Here is a 22,862-nt window from a genome sequence, read left to right on the forward strand (position 1 = left end):
ATGATGCCCTTTATATACCAGTCAGGTAGCTCTGGCATTGGCCACACTTGAATGGTGCTTTTTACATGCCACCGGCACGGGTGCCAGTCAGGTGACACTGGCATCGGCCACAACTACAATCTCCACTGGCACAGGAGCCAATCAGCTCCGGCATCAGCCATGCTCAAATTGTGCTTTTTACATGTCATCAGCACGGGTGCCAGTCAGGTGACACTAGCATCAGCCATCACAATGATCCCACCTGGCTTGACGGGTCTTCTCAAGCACGGCATATCTCTAATGGTCTTGGTCACTTGTCATTGCCTCTGTGAGACCCAACATTCAAAGATTCTGCTTCACCACTTCATCCCATGTCTTCCTGAGTCTACCTCTTCACATATGCATCACATGCCCATACCAGTGCAGTTGTCTCTCTTGCATACCACATCTAATGATTCTTATGTCCAACTTTTCTCTCAGGACACTCACACTCTGTCATACATGCACACTGAGATTACACATCCAGCGGAGCATACTAGCTTCATTTCTTACAAGCCTAATATTTATACATCATTATTTTATTTTCAGTGGAGATTGTTAAAATCTCTAAATGACACTTAATTTGACAACTCTAGGAGAAAGTGTTGATTGTTCAATCAACTAGGTCAATGACAAAATGTATATAATGTTGCAAGATATATAACCCTGTTGTTTTTTCAGAAATTTTATGACTTGTGGAAGGAAGTTATTCTCTAATTAGAGACCTGGCCTAACTGTTTGCACTAAATGCACCCAATGACCAGGTTGTGATGTTAAAATGAGTGGCAGATTAAGTTTACCATCTAAGGGAATACTAGAGCCAATCCAAGGTGATATCTTGTCTGACAGTATTAATAATTTTGTTAATTTACCAAACTTTGATATTACTGATTCTGAAATAATGAAATTTAGCAGAGTTTAAACTCAGATCACAGTGAGTTGGAATTAATACAGCAAGGCATTTTGTCTCATACTAAAGATGCTGCCAATTCACTCAATAATGTATTCGTAAATACTGTTAAATATTGAGTTGACAGCAACTACTACGACCACAAGTATAATCCTTTAGAGGTTGTGGGACTACAAAATAGCAATAATCAGAATCTTGTCTATTCATTTAAATATTTTTTTCAAATCACAATAAAAATCTTAAATTCCTTACTTCAATAAATTTCTTCAATCCTGTAACCCAGAGTTCTTGATAGTAATTCTTAAGCAGTATGAAGTTTACAATAATGTCCAAGATAACTTCTGATGATATTTTACACAGATCTGGCAAGCCCTTTATCAATTGACAGTTTAAGGATTCATATTCTTTTTTTACCAACTCCAAAGATTCATTACCCTAAAAATTGAAAGAAATATTTTCACACTATTTTTATTATCTGATATCCAATAAAAAATAAAGGCAATATTTTCAATTTTAGTTTCACTTTAAATACTACTATTGCCAGGATGTATTTCATTTAGTACAGAGGGATACCTTTCCATTGACATCTGAAGAAATACATACTTTTCAGTCAGGCAGATTGCATCCAGCAAAGTAATTGACCCTCAACATAAATTCCAAGCCAAGTATCTGCATGATAGCTTAACCTGCAAGAAATAGCAGCCCTATTTCTTTCAACTCATACCCTAACCCTTCATTAAATAAGATGGGATGGGCACAAGCAGCCTGTTGTTAATCACTGGCTTGCTCAATCAGTGGCAAAACAAATGTTTACAGCAAGGTTTCAACTGGCAGCATTCCAGTATCTTAATCTCTCACATCTACTATTAACATTTGCAGCTTCACATGAATTAGAAAAATTACTAACATATATCTTAGTTTGATTTGATTACCTTGTGCTACATCTTGGCATCTGAAGATTCCTCACCTGACTCAAACCTCATGTAATCTGATCATATTCCACTCTCTTATGTCTGACTCAACATGCTATCCAACTTCACTTCACCAAAATACTCTATGTTTTACATGATACAGAACACTCCACCTTGTATGGCAACAAATCCCATTTCATCTTAATATACTTTCTTGCCTCTTCATTAATTTCATACTTACATGTATCTCCATTAATTTATCATTCCGTTTTTTTATCAGAGCCTCTGGTCCTTCATATAGTTTAATTAACACAATTAGGGGTTGAAGAAGCAAAGTTGTTACCTTCTCTACCTAAATATTCACAAAAAAAGTAAAATTCAAATCAGTTAATTTGATCAATTATATCAAGAAAAAAAATCAAACAAAATTGTTGAGCGGTCAATTGAAGATTGGACAAATCACGTAGTTGTTTAGGAAAATGATACATCCAACACAGCTTCTCCTTTCCAGTTGTAGTAATATTTGTATACTACTTGTTTGATTAGATCTCTTTCATAAAACGTCCCTTTTATCACTGTGGTAATGTAAAGTGTTCAACCTAGAACATGTTTAACTTTCAGATGAGTTAATTACTCTTGATAAACACTTTATCAGCCAATCAAAACATCACATAAAGCTGAAAATGTTAGTGGTTACTTAAACTGTTAAAAGTTATAAAGAATTCTCATTTAACAATCCTGTAAACCCAAGGAGATATCATTCTTAATAAGTTTACTATATCATGGTATTACAGAGTATCTAATGGTATATATGGATATATGCTGGGAAGTATATCCAGATGGGTATATCTGTATTGGAGACAGATTTATGAAAAGAGTTCTCCACTATACAACCTGTAACCTCATAATAAATGGATTGTTCCTATTGAGACCAATTAGGTAAGATGATAGACAAGCCAGTAATATGTTGAAGCTCAAGTCCATGAAACCTCTTGAACTCAATACTTCAGGTTTGATATATTTGTTAGTTATATAGTTGTCTTGTTTCTACATAATATACTTAAACCTGATTGGCTTACAACTGTTAAATGAAGTGGGCCAGTGTCTTCATCATACATAATGCACAAAGACTAATCATCATCATCATTATTTAACATCCGCTTTCCATGATAGCATGGGTTGGATGATTTGACTGAGGGCTGGCGAACCAGATGGCTGCACCAGGCTTCAATCTTGATCTGGTAGAATTTCTACAGCTGGATGCCCTTCCTAACGCCAACCACTCCGAGAGTGTAGTGGGTGCTTTTATGTGCCACCGGCACGGAGCCAGTCAGGTGGTACTGGCAACAACCTTGCTTGAATCTTTTACACATGCCACCGGCACAGGTGCCAGTAAAGCGATGCTGGTAACGATCATGCTTGAATGGTTCTTTTTATGTGCCACTAGCACAGAAGCCAGTTAGCCACTCTGGCAATGAACACGCTCAGATGGTGCTCTTGGCACCCTACTAGCATGGGGCTCAAGTGCCAGTAAGGCAACGCTGGTAACGATCACACTCAAATGGTGCCTTTTATGTACCACTGGAACAGAAGCCGGTTAGCTGCTCTGTCAACAATCACACTCGTATGGTGCTCTTTGTACCCCGCTAGCACGGATGCCAGTCATCAAATTTGATTTTGATTTCACTTGTCTCAACAGGTCTTCACAAGCAGAGTTTTAGTGTCCAAAGAAGGAAAAGGTATGCATAAGTGGGCTGGTTACACCCCTGGCATAGGCCACGAGGTTATGGTCTCATTTGACTTGCCAGGTCTTCTCAAGCACAACATATTTCCAAGTGTCAATCACTAGTCATTTCCTTGGTGAGGCCTAAAGTTCGAAGGTCGTGCTTCACCACTTCATCCCAGGTCTTCCTGGTCTACCTCTTCCACAGGTTCCCTCAACTGCTAGGGTATGGCACTTTTTCACACAGTTATTCTCATCCATTCTCGCCACATGACCATACCAGCGCAGTTGTCTCTCTTGCACACATCTGATGCTTCTTAGGTCCAACTTTTCTCTCAAGGTACTTACACTGTCGAGTATGCATACTGACATTACACATCCATCGGATCATGCTGGCTTCATTCCTAGTGAGCTTACGCATGTCCTCAGCAGTCAAAGCCCATGTTTCATTGCCATGTAGCATGGCTGTTCGTACACATGCATCATACAGTCTACATTTTACTCTGAGTGATAGACCCTTTTTCACCTGCAGAGGTAAGAGCTCTCTAAACTTTGCCCAAGCTATTCTTATTCTAGCAACTACACTTTCACCGCACCCACCCCCGCTACTGACTTGGTCACCTAGGTAACAGAAGCTATCAACTACTTCTAGTTTTTCTCTCTGGAATGCGATGGAAGCTATTCTCTGCACATTTTCAGAGTTTATTGCTCCAGAGTATCTGCCACATACAAAAACTATCTTCCAAGTTAGCCTTCCTTTGATATTACTGCACCTCTTATGTGTCCATAGCTAACACTGGGTACATTTTATAGATTTTCTACCTATGCCTCTACTACAGATCGAGCAGGGCCATCTACCTGAAGGGATTTGTGGTTTGCCTTCCTACTTATGAGGACTTTGGTTTTAGCTAGGTTGACTTTAAGGGCCTTCGATTCTAATCCTTGTTTCCACACCTGAAACTTCTCCTAGTTCTGACAGTGACTCAGCAATTAGAGCAAGGTCATCAGCATAGAGGAGCTCCCAGGGGCATCCTGTCTTGAATTCCTCTGTTATTGCCTGGAGGACTATGATAAATAGGAGGGGGCTGAGGACTGAGCCCTGGTGGACCCCTACCTCTAGCCTGAATTCTTCACTGTACTCGTTGCCAACCCTCACCTTACTGACAGCGTCCCTGTACATGGCTTGCACAGCTCTCACTAACCATTCATCTATCTCTAGTTTCCTCATTGACTACCAGATAAGGTATCGGGGGACCCTGTCAAAGGCTTTCTCCATGTCAACAAAAGCCAGATACTTTTTCTGCAGCTGTCTTACTAGAAATATAGCATCAGTGGTGCTTTTCCTTGGCACAAACCCAAACTGTATCTCATCTAAACCGACTCTCTCCCTAATTAGTTGGGCTAAGACCCTCTCCATGACCTTCATTACCTGATCCAACAGCTTGATACCTCTGTAATTATTTGTATCTAAAGCGTCACCTTTACCTTTGTAGCAGTTGACTATAGCGCTGCTACACCAGTCATTGGGTATGACTTTGTGGTTAACTATATAGGTGACTAGGCTATAGCCGATACTGCCAGATATTTTGAGCATCTCTGCAGTAATTCCTGATGGGCCGGGGGCTTTCCCTGTTTCCATACTCTTAATTGCTTTATTTACCAAGGTACTGTCAACTCGGATAGCTGGTCCCCTCTGTTGGGTCGACATTCGGCATACTCTCTTTCTCCCTTTCATTTTCTTTATTCAGCAACCTTTCATAGTGGCATCTCCAAACCTCTCTCTTTGCAGCCTCATCAAATGAAAAAAAAAAAAAAACACCATTTGGGCGTGGCCATTGCCAGTACTGCCTGACTGGCCCTCATGCCGGTGGTACGTAAAAGCACCGACTACACTCTTGGAGTGGTTGGCGTTAGGAAGGGCATCCAGCTGTAGAAACTCTGCCAGATCAAAATTGGATCCTGGTGCAGCCACCTGGTTCGCCAGTCCTCAGTCAAATCGTCCAACCCATGCCAGCATGGAAAGCAGACGTTAAACGAAGATGATGATGATGATGATGATGATAATGTACCAAAGCTCACTTTGAAACATCCAAATGGAGCTTCTTAATATCAAATACTGCTTTTTTAACAATAACAACTAACCACTGATTGTTATTAAGGAATTTTATCAATCAATGATATCTGTTTATTGATAAACAAAACTACCAAGAATTGTGTTGTGGCCATAATCATCACTTGAACAAATTAAGGGGAAACGATTAGCTCGATAGGCAATATTTCGACTTGACTGGGAACAATCCTGTCAGCTCTTGTACAATATCTTATCCATAAATGGGGAATGAATACAGATGTGATAAAAATAGGATTTAAACCGTATTTCTACACAATTTATGAGACAGTCAAGATAGTGCTAATTACATATTCCAATACAAAAATTAGTAGATATGATCAAAGCATTTGAAAAAAAAGAATAAATTCAGATATTACAGCAGACTTTTTTTTTCAGATATTACAACAGATTAACATCCATTTTCTATGTTAACATGAGTGGGGAAATTATTTTTTTTTTTTCAGAACTAGACACCATAAATACTTTGAAACTTATTGATGTCTATTTAGACATCATCAAACACCTCAACCTCAATTGCTAAAAAATTGAAAAATTAAACAAGTTACTTACTACTGATTGACAAATAGAACAAGAAGACTTGTTGAGTTCTTGTAAATGAAAGACAAATAAATTCCTTGCTTCGTCTCCATATAAAACAACAACATGACTAACAAGTTCATCGAAAGTAATCATTGATTTCTGAAACAGAAGCAAAAAAATATGATAGAAAACTGATTTTTTATATCACTTACAACTTTGTTGTTGGTCAGATTAATATCTATTTTATCAACTTAGGGAAGATGGAAACAATGAGAACAGAAGAGCAGAAAGTAAATACTTCCAGCAAAGCACTTAATCTAGTGTTTCAAACCATTCCTTCACCATTAATGTTAATAAAATAACACAGGTTATGAATGGCTTTTCAGAAGATAATGAACATCATCAGCATCATTTCTGCTTTCCGTGCTGACATGGGTTGGAGGGTTTGACTAAAGATTGGCAAGCTGGGAGGCTGCACCAGCTCCAATCTCATTTGGCAAGATTTCTACAGCTGGATGCCCTTCCTAACGCCAACCACTCAGAGTGTAGTGGGTGCTTTATACGTGTCACCAGTATGGGTGCCAGCCAAGCAGCACTGGCATTGACAGGCTCAAATGGTACTTTTTACATGTCACCAGCACGGGTGCCAGTCAGGCAGCACTGGCATTGGCCAGGCTCAAATGGTACTTTTTACATGTCACCAGCACGGGTGCCAGTCAGGCAGCCCTGGCATTGGCCAGGCTCAAATGGTACTTTTTACATGTCACCAGCACGGGTGCCCGCCAAGCAGCACTGGCATTGGCCAGGCTCAAATGGTACTTTTTACATGTCACCAGCATGGGTGCCAGTCAGGCAGCCCTGGCATTGGCCAGGCTCAAATGGTACTTTTTACATGTCACCAGCACAGGTGCCAGTCAGGCAGCCCTGGCATTGGCCAGGCTCAAATGGTACTTTTTACATGTCACCAGCACGGGTGCCAGTCAAGCAGCCCTGGCATTGGCCAGGCTCAAATGGTACTTTTTACATGTCACCAGCACGGGTGCCAGTCAGGCAGCCCTGGCATTGGCCAGGCTCAAATGGTACTTTTTACATGTCATCAGCACGGGTGCCAGCCAAGCAGCACTGGCATTGGCCAGGCTCAAATGGTACTTTTTACATGTCACCAACACAGGTGCCAGTCAGGCAGCACTGGCATTGGCCAGGCTCAAATGGTACTTTTTACATGTCACCAGCACGGGTGCCAGTCAGGCAGCACTGGCATTGGCCAGGCTCAAATGGTACTTTTTACATGTCACCAGCACGGGTGCCAGTCAGGCAGCCCTGGCATTGGCCAGGCTCAAATGGTACTTTTTACATGTCACCAGCACGGGTGCCAGTCAGGCAGCCTGGCATTGGCCAGGTCAAATGGTACTTTTTACATGTCACCAGCACGGGTGCCAGTCAGGCAGCCCTGGCATTGGCCAGGCTCAAATGGTACTTTTCACATGTCACCAGCACGGGTGCCAGTCAGGCAGCCCTGGCATTGGCCAGGCTCAAATGGTACTTTTTACATGTCACCAGCACGGGTGCCAGCCAAGCAGCACTGGCATTGGCCAGGCTCAAACGGTACTTTTTACATGTCACCAGCACGGGTGCCAGTCAAGCAGCCCTGGCATTGGCCAGGCTCAAATGGTACTTTTTACATGTCACCAGCACGGGTGCCAGTCAGGCAGCCCTGGCATTGGCCAGGCTCAAATGGTACTTTTTACATGTCACCAGCACGGGTGCCAGCCAAGCAGCACTGGCATTGGCCAGGCTCAAATGGTACTTTTTACATGTCACCAACACAGGTGCCAGTCAGGCAGCACTGGCATTGGCCAGGCTCAAATGGTACTTTTTACATGTCACCAGCACGGGTGCCAGTCAGGCAGCCCTGGCATTGGCCAGGCTCAAATGGTACTTTTTACATGTCACCAGCACGGGTGCCAGTCAGGCAGCCCTGGCATTGGCCAGGTCAAATGGTACTTTTTACATGTCACCAGCACGGGTGCCAGTCAGGCAGCCCTGGCATTGGCCAGGCTCAAATGGTACTTTTCACATGTCACCAGCACGGGTGCCAGTCAGGCAGCCCTGGCATTGGCCAGGCTCAAATGGTACTTTTTACATGTCACCAGCACGGGTGCCAGCCAAGCAGCACTGGCATTGGCCAGGCTCAAATGGTACTTTTTACATGTCACCAGCACGGGTGCCAGTCAAGCAGCACTGGCATTGGCCAGGCTCAAATGGTACTTTTTACATGTCACCAGCACGGGTGCCAGTCAGGCAGCACTGGCATTGGCCAGGCTCAAATGGTACTTTTTACATGTCACCAGCACGGGTGCCAGCCAAGCAGCACTGGCATTGGCCAGGCTCAAATGGTACTTTTTACATGTCACCAGCACGGGTGCCAGTCAGGCAGCCCTGGCATTGGCCAGGCTCAAATGGTACTTTTTACATGTCACCAGCACGGGTGCCAGTCAGGCAGCACTGGCATTGGCCAGGCTCAAATGGTACTTTTTACATGTCACCAGCACGGGTGCCAGTCAGGCAGCCCTGGCATTGGCCAGGTCAAATGGTACTTTTCACATGTCACCAGCACGGGTGCCAGTCAGGCAGCCCTGGCATTGGCCAGGCTCAAATGGTACTTTTTACATGTCACCAGCACGGGTGCCAGTCAGGCAGCCCTGGCATTGGCCAGGCTCAAATGGTACTTTTTACATGTCACCAGCACGGGTGCCAGCCAAGCAGCACTGGCATTGGCCAGGCTCAAATGGTACTTTTTACATGTCACCAGCACGGGTGCCAGCCAAGCAGCACTGGCATTGGCCAGGCTCAAATGGTACTTTTTACATGTCACCAGCACGGGTGCCAGTCAGGCAGCACTGGCATTGGCCAGGCTCAAATGGTACTTTTTACATGTCACCAGCATGGGTGCCAGCCAAGCAGCACTGGCATTGGCCAGGCTCAAATGGTACTTTTTACATGTCACCAGCACGGGTGCCAGTCAGGCAGCCCTGGCATTGGCCAGGCTCAAATGGTACTTTTTACATGTCACCAGCACGGGTGCCAGTCAGGCAGCACTGGCATTGGCCAGGCTCAAATGGTACTTTTTACATGTCACCAGCATGGGTGCCAGCCAAGCAGCACTGGCATTGGCCAGGCTCAAATGGTACTTTTTACATGTCACCAGCACGGGTGCCAGTCAGGCAGCCCTGGCATTGGCCAGGCTCAAATGGTACTTTTTACATGTCACCAGCACGGGTGCCAGTCAGGCAGCACTGGCATTGGCCAGGCTCAAATGGTACTTTTTACATGTCACCAGCATGGGTGCCAGCCAAGCAGCACTGGCATTGGCCAGGCTCAAATGGTACTTTTTACATGTCACCAGCACGGGTGCCAGTCAGGCAGCCCTGGCATTGGCCAGGCTCAAATGGTACTTTTTACGTGTCACCAGCACGGGTGCCAGTCAGGCAGCCCTGGCATTGGCCAGGCTCAAATGGTACTTTTTACATGTCACCAGCACGGGTGCCAGCCAAGCAGCACTGGCATTGGCCAGGCTCAAATGGTACTTTTTACATGTCACCAGCACGGGTGCCAGTCAGGCAGCACTGGCATTGGCCAGGCTCAAATGGTACTTTTTACATGTCACCAGCATGGGTGCCAGCCAAGCAGCACTGGCATTGGCCAGGCTCAAATGGTACTTTTTACATGTCACCAGCACGGGTGCCAGTCAGGCAGCCCTGGCATTGGCCAGGCTCAAATGGTACTTTTTACATGTCACCAGCACGGGTGCCAGTCAGGCAGCCCTGGCATTGGCCAGGCTCAAATGGTACTTTTTACATGTCACCAGCACGGGTGCCAGTCAGGCAGCTCTGGCATTGGCCAGGCTCAAATGGTACTTTTCACATGTCACCAGCACGGGTGCCAGCCAAGCAGCACTGGCATTGGCCAGGCTCAAATGGTACTTTTTACATGTCACCAGCACGGGTGCCAGTCAGGCAGCTCTGGCATTGGCCAGGCTCAAATGGTACTTTTCACATGTCACCAGCACGGGTGCCAGTCAGGCAGCACTGGCATCAGCCACACTCGAATGGTTCATGCAGCTGGCAACACTACTTTTCAGGATATAAAAATTTGTTTGTTATTTTCAAACAGTAATTTTTTTGGAAAATCTACACTAAGCTAAAATAACAAACATCAATGGGTAATTGATTTTTGGACATTGTATAAAAACATAGGAAATTTAGGGACACAAAAAAAAAATCAATGAGAAATCATTTAACAAACCTGAAATTGAAGCTTTGCAGACAACTTTCACATGCAAATGCTACCAGTCGAATGCACACAGCCAGCAAGTGTATGGGATCATCAGGAGAGAATGCACGCCATTTTGGGACCTACCTCTCGACGGCATCAATGAGCACCGGCCCCTCTCATTGATATGAGACCCTGCTTGCTAGATCAACTGGTTATCAAATAAAGCTCAATATTCATCTAGCCATTGCTCATCATCTCTTTTTAACCAAATCCAGTACCCAGCCTTTTCCACTGTCGTTTGGATATCGTTCATGGTGGTATTTACTTTATGATGAGTTAGGCCTAATGATAACAACAGTCACCTCACACTGTGTCCAATGAATCTTCTACATCCAATTTCATATGGAAAATGCTCTGCTTTCCTGCCTCACGGGGGTTTACATGACGGGCAATCATTTGAGCCCAAGCGGCATCCATGTTATCTTCACAAAGAACCATTAACTCAAGTTGATTCCCTACTTTCTTTCTTTCACACCACATTATAATATCTAGCTTTTTTTGTAACTGGAACAGTAAAAAATCCTTGGCACCCTGGTAAATCTGCAGCCACCTCCCAATAGTTGTCCATACACACCATATGATCATACCAGCACAGTTATCTCTCTTGCACACCACATCTCATGCTTCTTACATCTAACTTTTCTCTCAAGGTGCTTACACTATCGAACATGCACACTGACACTGCACATCCAGTAAAGCATACTGGCTTCATTTCTTTTAAGCCTTCGCATTTCCTCAGCTGTCACAGTCCATGTTTCACTGCCATGTAGCATCATACAAAATGCCTTTCACTGTGAGAGAGGCCCTTTGTAGCTAGCAGAGGCAGGCGCTCTCTAAACTTTGCCCAGCCTAATCTTATTCCAACAGCTACGCCCTCAGAGCATCCACCTCCACAACTAACTTGATCACCTAGGTAACGGAAGCTATCTACTACCTCTAGCTTACCCCCATGGCAGCTGATGGAATCTATTTTCTGTACATTTTTTGGTGTTTATTGTATCTGTGCATCTACCACACACTAAAGCTATTTTACCTGGCAAAAGATTTTAATTAATCTATATAATTTCAAGCTGAACAAGTTTCGTTTATTTCTCTTTAATTTAACAGGAGCATCCAACTGTAGAAAGTAGCCAAAGAAGACAGCAGAGCTTTGCACAGCTGCCTGGCTTGCCAACTCCTATCAAACCAGTCAAAACCAGCCAAACCAACCAGCATGGAATGTGGATATGTAATGATGATGTTGATGGCTGGTTTTTTTTTTTTTTCTTATCTACATATACAGAACAGAAAACTTTAAAACGAAACAGGTTTTAAGAGAATGATGTAAAGTCTGACAAGTTGAAGCCTGTGTTTTGACATTAGTAACCAGTTGCTATGTGAATCCATGAATTTTTTTCTTATCAATAGTACTGAGTCTCTGGCCAGAAGACTTAAGTGTCAAATACTTCAATACAAACTGTACTATTAGTTGGTACAATAACAGTAGTTAAGTATATTTGATATGGTATTTCATTAACAAAGTTTCAGTCTTTTTAAAAGTGTAGCTGAAATAAAGATACGGCAGGCTAAGATGACTTGCCTTAGAAATAAAACTAAGGTAACAAACAATTTAATAAGTTATGAAATCTCCTTTATAATGACAAAACTAAACATAGACAAAAGCTTACCTCAAATTCTTTGAGGTAATCTTCAAGGTTCTTTTTTAAATCAGACACAGTTTTCTGAACAGAAATAAATTTTTGCAGATTACAATCAAATTCTTCATCTTCGACCTATAATATTAAAAGATAATTCCTCATTTATGATTGAGTCTCATGAAACAATGAAAATAAAAAGTTAGAAGAGTGCATTGACAAACCAAAAGATAATGATCATGAAAAATTATATAGTGGCAATAATGGATTGTTTCCTTGACAGAAGAATGGTTTGAATAAAACACATTCATTGGCAGAAACAGCACAGTGCCAAACTGAATTTGGTTCAAGTTATCAACCAACAAGTTTTGTTGGGTAGGAAGGAATTATAAAACATTTGCTTCCATAGTAACAAGAGTAAACAAAAGAGAGTCTTTAGCAAAAACTCAACAAACACATCCAAAATTTAAAACTAAATCACAGAATTCAAACTGATTTTTAACTAGCACATATACTGTTGTTATTTTCTGACCAATAAATATTATTTTGAATTTAATTCTGCTTTAATGAAATAATTCAGATCAAAATAACCATATGTAGTCATAATGAATGTAACTAAATCTCACGTTACATGTGAGACACTATAGTGACCAATGTGTCATCACAATTTCTTATTTAAACAATATTAATAAACATGTCATGACTGCTACATCACAGAATTCATTTATACACAGTGAACTACATATATTCCAGGAATATACTTCAGATCCAAGTATACCACATTTCATTCTTACAAATGTATAAAATATATGCATGCATGCACATTTATGCATTGCAAGTACGATATTTAGAAAATATCTAATGTTTAATAAGCATGCTATTCTTAGTTTTTTATGACCATTTTACAGCTATTCAGAAAAAGAAAATTGTTATGGCTTCGTGTATGCGTGAATTATGCAACAGAATGAGTCACAGTTCTAAAGTAAAACAGTACCCTAAGAATCACATCTGCCATCTACATACAAAAGGGGAGAACTATTTTCTATCTGCCTTCAATGTGCCAGTTACTTTCAGACAATCCCAAAACAAAAAATCAAAAAACAAATTCTGTTGGACAAGCTCTGGGAAATGGCATGACTATCAAATTGGCTCGTTCAATGATTGCCTGTATGTCTTCCCCCATAATTAATAATAACTAGCAGTATAACCCGGCCTTGCCCGGGATTAAGTTACGGTTATTAAGCTAATCAAGTTCTTTATTTCAAACCAAACTAAGTAATATCGATGTCAAATTTGGGCGAAATCCGTTGAAATTGGTTATATCATATATATATTGTATATATATATTATATATATATATTATATATATAAAATATAATATAATATAAATATATATGGGCAACGACACGAACACACATACGTACATACACCTATTGCATGTTTTGTGCATGCATAGATGTTCATAAACAGAAATGAATGGAAAAAATGTTGTTGAATTTATAGATTAACACTCGCACGATTTTCACTAAGAAAAAAAATCGTTTTTTTTTTTGCATGGAATCAACTACTCTGGTATCCTAATATGCTACAAAACCCTATTTGTGGTCCATGAAACGGTGTGGGGTGTGGTGGAAGCCTCGGAAATTGTACCTGTGTATATTGTGTAATTCACTGACAAATTGTTACCTCTTTCTTTCTTTGTTGTTAAATACATGGATTCTCAACAAAACACTTTTTTACTTGGCGTAAAATAAAAACAAAACTCTTTCGCACCCAAAGTAATGTGTGTGAGAGAGAGAGAGAGAGGCAGGGAGAAAGATGAACGATTTAAAATAAATAAATGATTTAAAATAAATATATTGTAATTGTTGTGTGAGAAAGTATAATACTATGATTATAAAATATAGTGTCTTTCAAAAATATCCTGAATTTGAACACTATATCTCGTGTTTAAGAAAAAACAAAACATTTTACATTTTATTTTTATGAACGTCGTCACTTACTCTCTCTCTCCCTCTCTCACGTCCTTCTCATGAAACTCTCTGCCGCCTTCTTCCAAGATTGTGCCATTCTTTTCCATCTGTGCCTTTAGTAGAAAGGATTATTATTAAGATGTTAGCAAACCAGAGAAGATGCTTAGTGGCATTTTGTCCGTTTTCATATTCTGAGTCTAAATTCCACCAAGGTTGACTTTGCCTTTCATCTTTTGGTGGGGCTTAATAAAATAAGTACTAGTTGGGTACTGGGGATTCATGTAACAGACTAATCTCAAAATTTCAGGCCTTATGCCTACCAGTTTCGCATAACAAGCCCCAGCCCATTCAAAAGTACCTTGGATCCTAGGGCGACCTGCTGTGCTTGAGGAGACCTAATGAGTTAAGTACATTAACATCAAAATGAAAATCAAATGGTAATTGTAGTTGTGATACTCATGCCAGTGACACGTAAAAAACACCATCCAAACGTGGCAGATGTCAGCGCCGGCTTGACTGGCTTGCATGCCAGTGACATGTAAAAACCACCAACTGATCATGGCCGTTGCCAGCTTCCTCTGGCCCCTGTGCTGGTGGCATATAAAAAGCACCTACTACACTCTCAGAGTGGCTGGTGTTAGAAGGGCATCCTGCTGTAGAAACACTGCCAGATCAGACAGGAGCCTGGTGCAGCTTCCTGGCTTTCCACACCCCAGTCATGCTAGCATGGAAAACAGACGTTAAATGATGATGATGATTATTATTAAGGTAGTGAACTGGCAGAATCATTAGCACACTTCACAATATGCTTAGCAGCATTTCTTCTGACTTATCATTCTAAGTTCAAACTCTGCCAGGGTCAACTTTACCTTTTATCCTTTCAGGTACAATAAAATAAGTACCTGTTCTGCAGTTGACATAACTTACTTGACCCCTGCCTCGAAATTTTAGGCTTTGCACCTATAGTAGAAAAGATAATTACTATTATTATCTATTCTTTTAATCTCGGGTTTTGTTGTAATTCCTGGACTCTTGCATGCACAGCAGGCTTGCTACCTGCAGCCTACGGCACTATGCTATTCATTCTTTTCAGCTATCTAATACTTTCCTGATTATTCTGGCTATGCCAAGGAGGCAAACCTTTTGTAACAGTTCTACTGGACACTCTATTCCAATTTCTTTTGCCTTCTGATACTGTTCCCAAGAACCCAACAATAATTGGCACGATCTTCACCTTCTTCAGTTTCCATAGCCGGGTTATTTCATAATTAAGGGGATTATTAGTATTGAGTGAGAGAGTAGTGCATGTCATCAAAGTGACACTGGAGTAAAATATATAAAGCCCAGTATACCCATCATGACTACCCCTCTGATAAGGGTACACCAGGCACATGCATCACAACCATATGTGTGCAACATGGTGATCTCACATCAAGGTAAACAGCACATGACCTTGCAGGTGGGACCAAGTTAGAATTTTCTTCAGGTCAAGTAGCCCCTCCTGCTCAAAAGGTCCCTGAATAAAGGTCACTTAAGGATGTTGAATGAAACACCCGTTTCCAAGAATTATTCAAACTCTACATTATTATTATTGCTTTTATTACTTTGTCATGCAATGTAAATGGAAAATGCACAGGAGTTTTTAGTCATCTGTCAAATCACTACAAGGACCTCGGACAGACCATAATTTCCTTAAAATGTGTGCAATACCTAACAAAGCTGATTTTTGTACAACACCAATCTCGCATGGTATTCTCAACTGCTTTAAGAAGTCTTGAAGTTTCAGTGGGATTGATCTGAATGCCCTGATCACAACTGGTATCACCTCTACTTTCAGTTTGGAATACTTGCAGACTTTTTCTTGCAATATTCATGTCATCTGGTATGGCCAAATCAATGATCTGACAGTATTTGTCTTTCTTGTTCAATACAACCATATCTGGTCAGTGATTCTCAATTACCCTATCAGTCAGAAAATCATAATCCCAGAATGTCACTGCTTTCCTAACTTCCAGCATTACATATTCTAGGTACATACTCATACCAGTTCTTTGTTAGTCTGTATTGCTATTTACAATAAAAAGCCAATGTAAGTACAAATGGCACTTGTATTCTTTTTGCATAAGGCTCTCACATCTACTTACCAAGTAGGTTACATTTTCAACATCCTTTCCACAGAGTCTGCATTTCTGGGTGTCAGATGTTTTGTAGATATTACTCTTCACCAAAATGATAGCAAAAATTTAATTTGCTCCAGTGCTGCAATTATAAGGCTTTTAGTGGTAGGCTTTAAATTGCCTTGCTTAAGCCATATCCATAATGTTTTTTATCCTTGATAATCTGTGCATTTCTTTCAAAATGACCATGCATTCTCATTTTCTGAATACTTTTTCTCTTCTCTTCAACTCTTTGGCTAAAAGGTCCCTTACCAAAGATTTCACCTGCATTTATATCCATATCTTCTGCTGCATATTGTAGCAGCCCTTCTTCACAGTTTACCAAATATTCTACATTCTCCTTTCACTCCTTATACAGTAATCTACATAGTAGAGACATCTACCATCATTCTTTCTTTTTGTGTACAATCTATTTATATTTGCATTCGAATATAAAGCTCTATACAATGTCATTAACTTTTCTGTCTTTTTATCCAGCTTTGAATTTTCTTCTCCAGTCCACCTGAGGATGGATACACTCTAGCTGACCACTGCAGCTACCCAAATATTCATTGCAGTGAATAGATTTCTCACATTCAGGCTGGATTTTAAAGTCATTTTTACTCTATTTAAATACATCTCCCTGATATTTTCTTCCATTTCTGCATGTAAAATATCCAGTTCTAAAATCCCCAAATACTTCTATCCACTATCATCTAGTTCCTTAAGGGTTTCTTTCAATGGTAGCCATAATCCATTACACACAGCTTTCTTCCCTCTTTTTATATTGAGTTCAGAGCACTTCAAAATCTTAAATTCCATACCGATGTCGCTACTACATACTTGGACTGTTTTAACCAAATAATCTTTCAGACTTCCCCAACAGTTTCAGGTCATCCATTGACAGAAGATTGTTTAAGAATGGTCCCTTCTTTCCCCATTGGTAACCGATTTCAACTTTCCTAAGTGTCAGTGTTATAGGCATAAGTGCTATAACAAACTGTAAAGGGGAAAAGAAGTCACTTTGAAAAATACTCCTTTTAATTTCTACTTCTCCAAGGAATACATTGCTTACCAGGCCACAGACACGTTGGTATGATGTTTTTTACAATGCCTCAAAACTGTCTTATTGATAACCAGGTGATCCTTGGTACCCTGAAATCTCTTCCTACAGCCTTTTCTTTTCCCTTGGTAATATTTCTTCTTATAAAAGCAAAGTATATGCCTTCTCCATAAATATTCCAGTAAGTACTTTCCATTATGTTCAGGCATGCTATAGGATGGTAGTTTCCCACAACTTTCCCCCTACCTGCATCTTTCAAAAGGGAACCGCATCTGTCTGGACACATTCTTTCAATTGAGTTGCCAGTCTTTCATGAACCACATTTTATCTCTTGAACCAAAAGCCATAGATCTCATCTGGACTGGGAGTTTTCCAGTTTAGTTTCTTGGCCATTTGATTCTTCACATCAACTGTGCTTATGGTAATAGCTTTGTCTCTATTTCTTCTTCACAATTCTGTCTTGATGGTTTCTATTCCCTTGGTATCTCTTCTATGCATCACAGTGTTTCCTCATATTCCATTCCAGAACTTTCTGACATTGAAAACACATTCTTTTCCATTCAAAAGTTTCCACAGCTTCCTTTCAGTTTTGCTCTTTCATGATATTCAAGAAGTGCCACAGACTCTTACTTCATCCCTTTGTGTTTAGCTGTGGGAACGTTTTGTAAGTAATATATTGCTTAAAATGGTTATCTGGAGCCAAATCCCTTCCCCTGTTAAGGGGGACTTGAGACATGTTGGTCAAGAGACCTTCACCAAAATTGCTTCCAGTTTCATTCATGCCATTAACTATTTCATTATTGTTTAGCATTATGATTCCATGAGAATGGTTTATGGGGTTTTCCCATGAATATTTTTATTGAAATACCATCTCTATATAACCTTACCAGGATAAATTATTATTGTTCCTGTGTGCCAGGCTGTGTTGTTGTTACTGCTACTACTGTTATTGCTCCTGTTTCCTTTTGTTACTACTGTCACTGTCAGATATGTTACTACTGCCTTGGTTTTCGTAGTAGAGGTGCAGTTGTGGAGTAGTTGTTGTTGAGCAACAGTTCTTCCATGTGCTTCTTGAGGGGGGGGGGAAATGCTGGTAGCAGTACTTTTTTAAATGCTCCTGTGGTGTTGAAGATGGAGTAGTGGTGAAGATGAAGGTAGTGATGGAGTAGTGGTGGTGGTGATGGTGATTATTATTATTAATATTAAAAAGGAGAGGCAGAAAAGGAGGAGGAAAGTTGACTAAAAAGGGGCACACCAGACATAATGCTTGCAACATTTCTTCCAGCTTTATGTTTTGTGTTCAAATTCTGCCAAGGTCGATTTTTGCCATCATCCTTTTGGGGTCAATATAATAAAGTACCAGTCATATAACTACGACTGATGTAATCGACTAAGCCCTTCCTTCTAAAAACTACTCATTGCTTACCAAATTTGAAACTATTAAGGTGACAGACTGGTAGAATCATTTGTGAATGGGATATAATACTTATAGGCATTTCTTCCAGTTTTACATTCTGAGTTCAAATTCTGCCAAGGTTGACTTTGCCTTTCATCCTTTAGGATTGATAAAATAAGTACCGGTTAAACACAAAAGTCAATGTAAGTTGTGCCTATATTAGAAAGAATTATGATTATTCTAATTAATATTATTATTATTTTGTATTAAGTGTGGGGGCTTCATCTGTTATTAAAGCTTGATCAAACTCCATCTTCAGCACTCCCAAGCCACCAGCCTGTTCCACATATGACATTAATATATATTGGAGTCTAGGCTATTTGGATGAGAGAGTGTGACAGGTGACACAAGCCCATACCACTTAAAACAAATTCATTGTGTAGGTACTTTGAATACAAATTGAAAGTCCTATGATGGCAGGAACAAGCAGAGTGTTGCTGGAAGTTCCTAGCCAGAGTCTTACATATAGGTGGCACAGAGGGTGATGGCCATCACTTTGTGGAATCCAAAAGCATCTGCAAGATTCATATTTTCCTTTGTGTGGCAAGCAATCCTATCTAGGTGTAACACTACTTCTCTGATATCGGAGGTGGAGTGAGAAAAGGAACCCTAAAGAAAAGTCTTGCTTTCAATAAGCTTGGCATTAACTGCAGATATTTCTGGTAATCTAGTTTATTACAGTTGAGATAAAAATAAGAAAAAGAAACATGCTCATCTTTGGTTGTTGGACTGTAAGAATTTAATAAGACAGCAAAGACAGTCTAGAATGAAAAATAATACTAACTGCAAAGGTAACTGGTTCCTATGATATTGATATTGCTGTTCTGAGTGAAACCAGGTTTGTAGACACTGGTGAATGAGAAGTTTGGAAGAGGCTATACATTTTTGGGGGAGTGGAAAGCCGGCAAATAAATCAAGAATTTATGGTGTTGGCTTTGCTATTAAATCAACTCTACATTGCATGTTGCCATCCATCCCTCAAGCTGTTGATTAGCATCTCATGACATTCCGTATACCCATAGGCAATTCCTCATCACTGCACATTATCAGTGCATATACACCTACTTTTTCAGCATCCAAACAAGAACACATCTACTCTGAATTACAGACAGTTGTCAATAAAATTTCATATCATGACAAAGCCATATTAATGGACAATTGGATCTTTTCGGTTTGACCGGCAGTTTTTTCTAGCGGTGTCATATGAAATTGTCACCTATAATTATGACCCTAGTATCGATCTATTGCATTTCAATCTGTTTTAAGGTTAGGGTTAGTTAGGGTTAGGGGTGGGGGGAAAGGTATCTTTATTTATTCAGAAATGTAAATAAACCCAATCTGTTTCTTAAACGAGGGACATATTCATACGGCACAGAATGTTTTCACCTCAATAGACGTCATTGATTGGTTGAAATTGCAGAAATTGAAGAGAAAAAACAATAAATATCTTACAAACTATAGGATTTTCTCAATAAAGCCAAGAGAAAAAATGTTTTATAAATACATTCTACTAGTATACGAAGTTTAAAAGTGTTTAGTTACGTGGAAATTATTTTAAAAAACTGCCGGTCAAACTGAAAAGATCCGGACAATTTTAATGCCAGAACAGATAACACACACAGTGTGATCAAAAGTAATAGGAAAACATGGAACATGAAAGATGAATGCAAATGGTTTATGACTGCTGTCAACAGTTTGGTCAATCACAAAAAAAAGTGTTTCAGCAAGCAGATAAATACAAAAAAACCACATGAAACATTGGAGCTCACAGAGGTGATGACAAGGACTGAGAGCTCTGGCAATACGCTGTGTGGGAGAAGACTTGTCAGGCCAAATGAAATTATAGTTGTGGCCATGCCAGTGTCATGTAAATGGCACCTGTGAATCGTAGTCGTTCATTGCCAGTGCTGTATAAATGACACCCATGCATCATAGTTGAGGTTGTTGACGGTACTATGTACATGGCACCTGTGAATTGTTGCAGTTGATGCCAGTGCCATGCAAATGACACCTGTGCATTGTAGTCATGGTCATTGAGGGTATCCTGTACATTGGCACCTGGGAATCATGATCGTTGGTGGTTCCATGTCAACAGCACCCATGAGTTGTAGTTATTGCATATGGCACCCATGAATTGTCATGGTCACTGCTGGTGCCATGCAAATGACACCTGTGCATTGCAGTTGTGGCCGTTGCCAGGACAATGTAAATGGCACCCACTTGTCAATCATAGTCATGGTTGTTGCCTACATCATTTAAATGGCACCTGTGCTGGTGGCACATAAAAACATCCATTACATTCCTGGAGTGGCTGGTGTTAGGAATGGCATCCAGCTGAAGAAACCCTACCAAATAAGACAAGAACCTGGTGCAGCTCTCCATCAACTCCAGTCAAATTGTCTAACCCATGCTAGCATGGAGAGCAGACATTAAACAATGATTGTGGTGATGGTGATGAAAACATCACCAATCTGCTAAGTGGCACATGCTTGACTATATCATAACTAATAGCAAAGATTGCATTGACTTCAGATGAACCAGAGCTCATAAAACTATTGAGTGTTGGATCACAGAATGGTTTACACTAAGGAAGCGCTGGCCAACCTGAGGCTTTTTGCAACCTGCTTGATACTTTCTTGAAGTATTGTGTTTAATTTCAAAATAGTTTCATTATTGTTAGTGTAAAATTGTTTGTGTAAAACATTTGTTTCAAAATTAAAATTTATAAATGGCAATAAAGCAATAGCCTACAATTTTATAATTTTAAACAAACGAAAAGTATGAAAAATTCTTGATTCTGTAATTTGATTATTTGACTATTAGAGCATAAAGTATACAAGCAGCCCTTAAAAAACTTTCTCTGATTAAAGTGGCCTGCTATGTAATTTGAGTTGGCCAGACCTACACTAAGGTGTTTACTAAACCATATGCAAAGAGGCCACTGAGATCTAATATACCTCCAAGAATAATTGTGCCTTCTTCAAAAAAATTCAGAAATAACAAAGTATTTTGAAATGTTTGTAAATTCAAAACTTGAGAATATAGATGAAAGCAAAGATACTGAAGTTTTGTGGCATAATATTCAAGACAGTGTCACATCATCTGCTGAAGTTCTAGGATTCATCAAATGCAAGACAGGTTCAATAAAGATGATTCTCAAATCAAACCTCTCCTAGAAATTGTGCAGAGAAAACACAAGCCATGGATTTCAAACAATAACTCAGATTCCTATACATCTCCTCTAAGATGTAAGATGAAAAATTCTTGGTGGGCAAAAAAAAAAAAGCCCCAAGAATTGGAACAGGCTGCTAACTTGCAGCCTGAGAGCATTGCATGACAATATGAAAGGTGTATTTGGTCCAAAAAAGGGCAGCACAGAACTATTCTTCCTAACAATGGGTCAAAATACTTAAGTAGCAAAGATGAAAAGAGAGGCTGAATACTTGAAATCTGTATGAAATCAAGAATCCACTACCAATCCTGAAGAGATCAACATCATCATCATCATTATCATTTAACATCTGCTTTCCATGCTAGCATGGGTTGGATAGTTTGACTGATGACTGGCAAGCCAGGAGGCTGCACCAGGCTCCTATCTGATCTGGCAAGGTTTCTACAGCTGGATGCCCTTCCTAACGCCAACCACTCCGAGAGTGTAGTGGGTGCTTTTTATGTACCACCAGCATGGGAGCCAGTCAGGCAGCACTGGCATCGAACATATTCAAATGGGGCTTTTTTATGTGCCACCAGCATGCGAGCAAGTCATTGACCACACTTGAATGGTGCTTTTTAAATGCCAGTCAGGTGACACTGGCATCAGTCATGCTCAAATGGTACATTTTATGTGCCACGAGCATGGGTGCCAGTCAGGTGGCACTGGCATTGACCACACTTAAATGGTGCTTTTCATGTGCCACCAACATGGGTGCTAGTCAGGTGGCACTGACATCGGCCACGACTATGATTGATTTCACTTGACACAAAAGATCTTCTCAAGCACATTTAATAGGGCCAGTTATGTGACACTGGCATT

The 22,862-nt window shown here is 40.5% G+C and overlaps 1 protein-coding gene across 3 annotated transcripts in view; it reads right to left on the reverse strand.

The window, feature by feature from the left end:
* Nucleotides 1-22,862, reverse strand: part of LOC115217154 (rho guanine nucleotide exchange factor 38) — a 72,673-nt gene that overhangs the window by 14,246 nt on the left and 35,565 nt on the right. For all 3 annotated transcript variants that reach the window (XM_029786771.2, XM_029786773.2, XM_029786774.2), the window contains exons 8-11: nt 12,215-12,319; nt 6,243-6,371; nt 2,081-2,191; nt 1,181-1,363 (exon numbers count right to left, since the gene is read on the reverse strand). In XM_029786771.2, the coding sequence (XP_029642631.1) occupies nt 1,181-1,363; nt 2,081-2,191; nt 6,243-6,371; nt 12,215-12,319 (528 nt within the window). The remainder of the gene's footprint in view (nt 1-1,180; nt 1,364-2,080; nt 2,192-6,242; nt 6,372-12,214; nt 12,320-22,862) is intronic.

This window comes from Octopus sinensis, linkage group LG11 (assembly GCF_006345805.1).
Source record: "Octopus sinensis linkage group LG11, ASM634580v1, whole genome shotgun sequence".
NCBI lineage: Eukaryota > Metazoa > Mollusca > Cephalopoda > Octopoda > Octopodidae > Octopus > Octopus sinensis.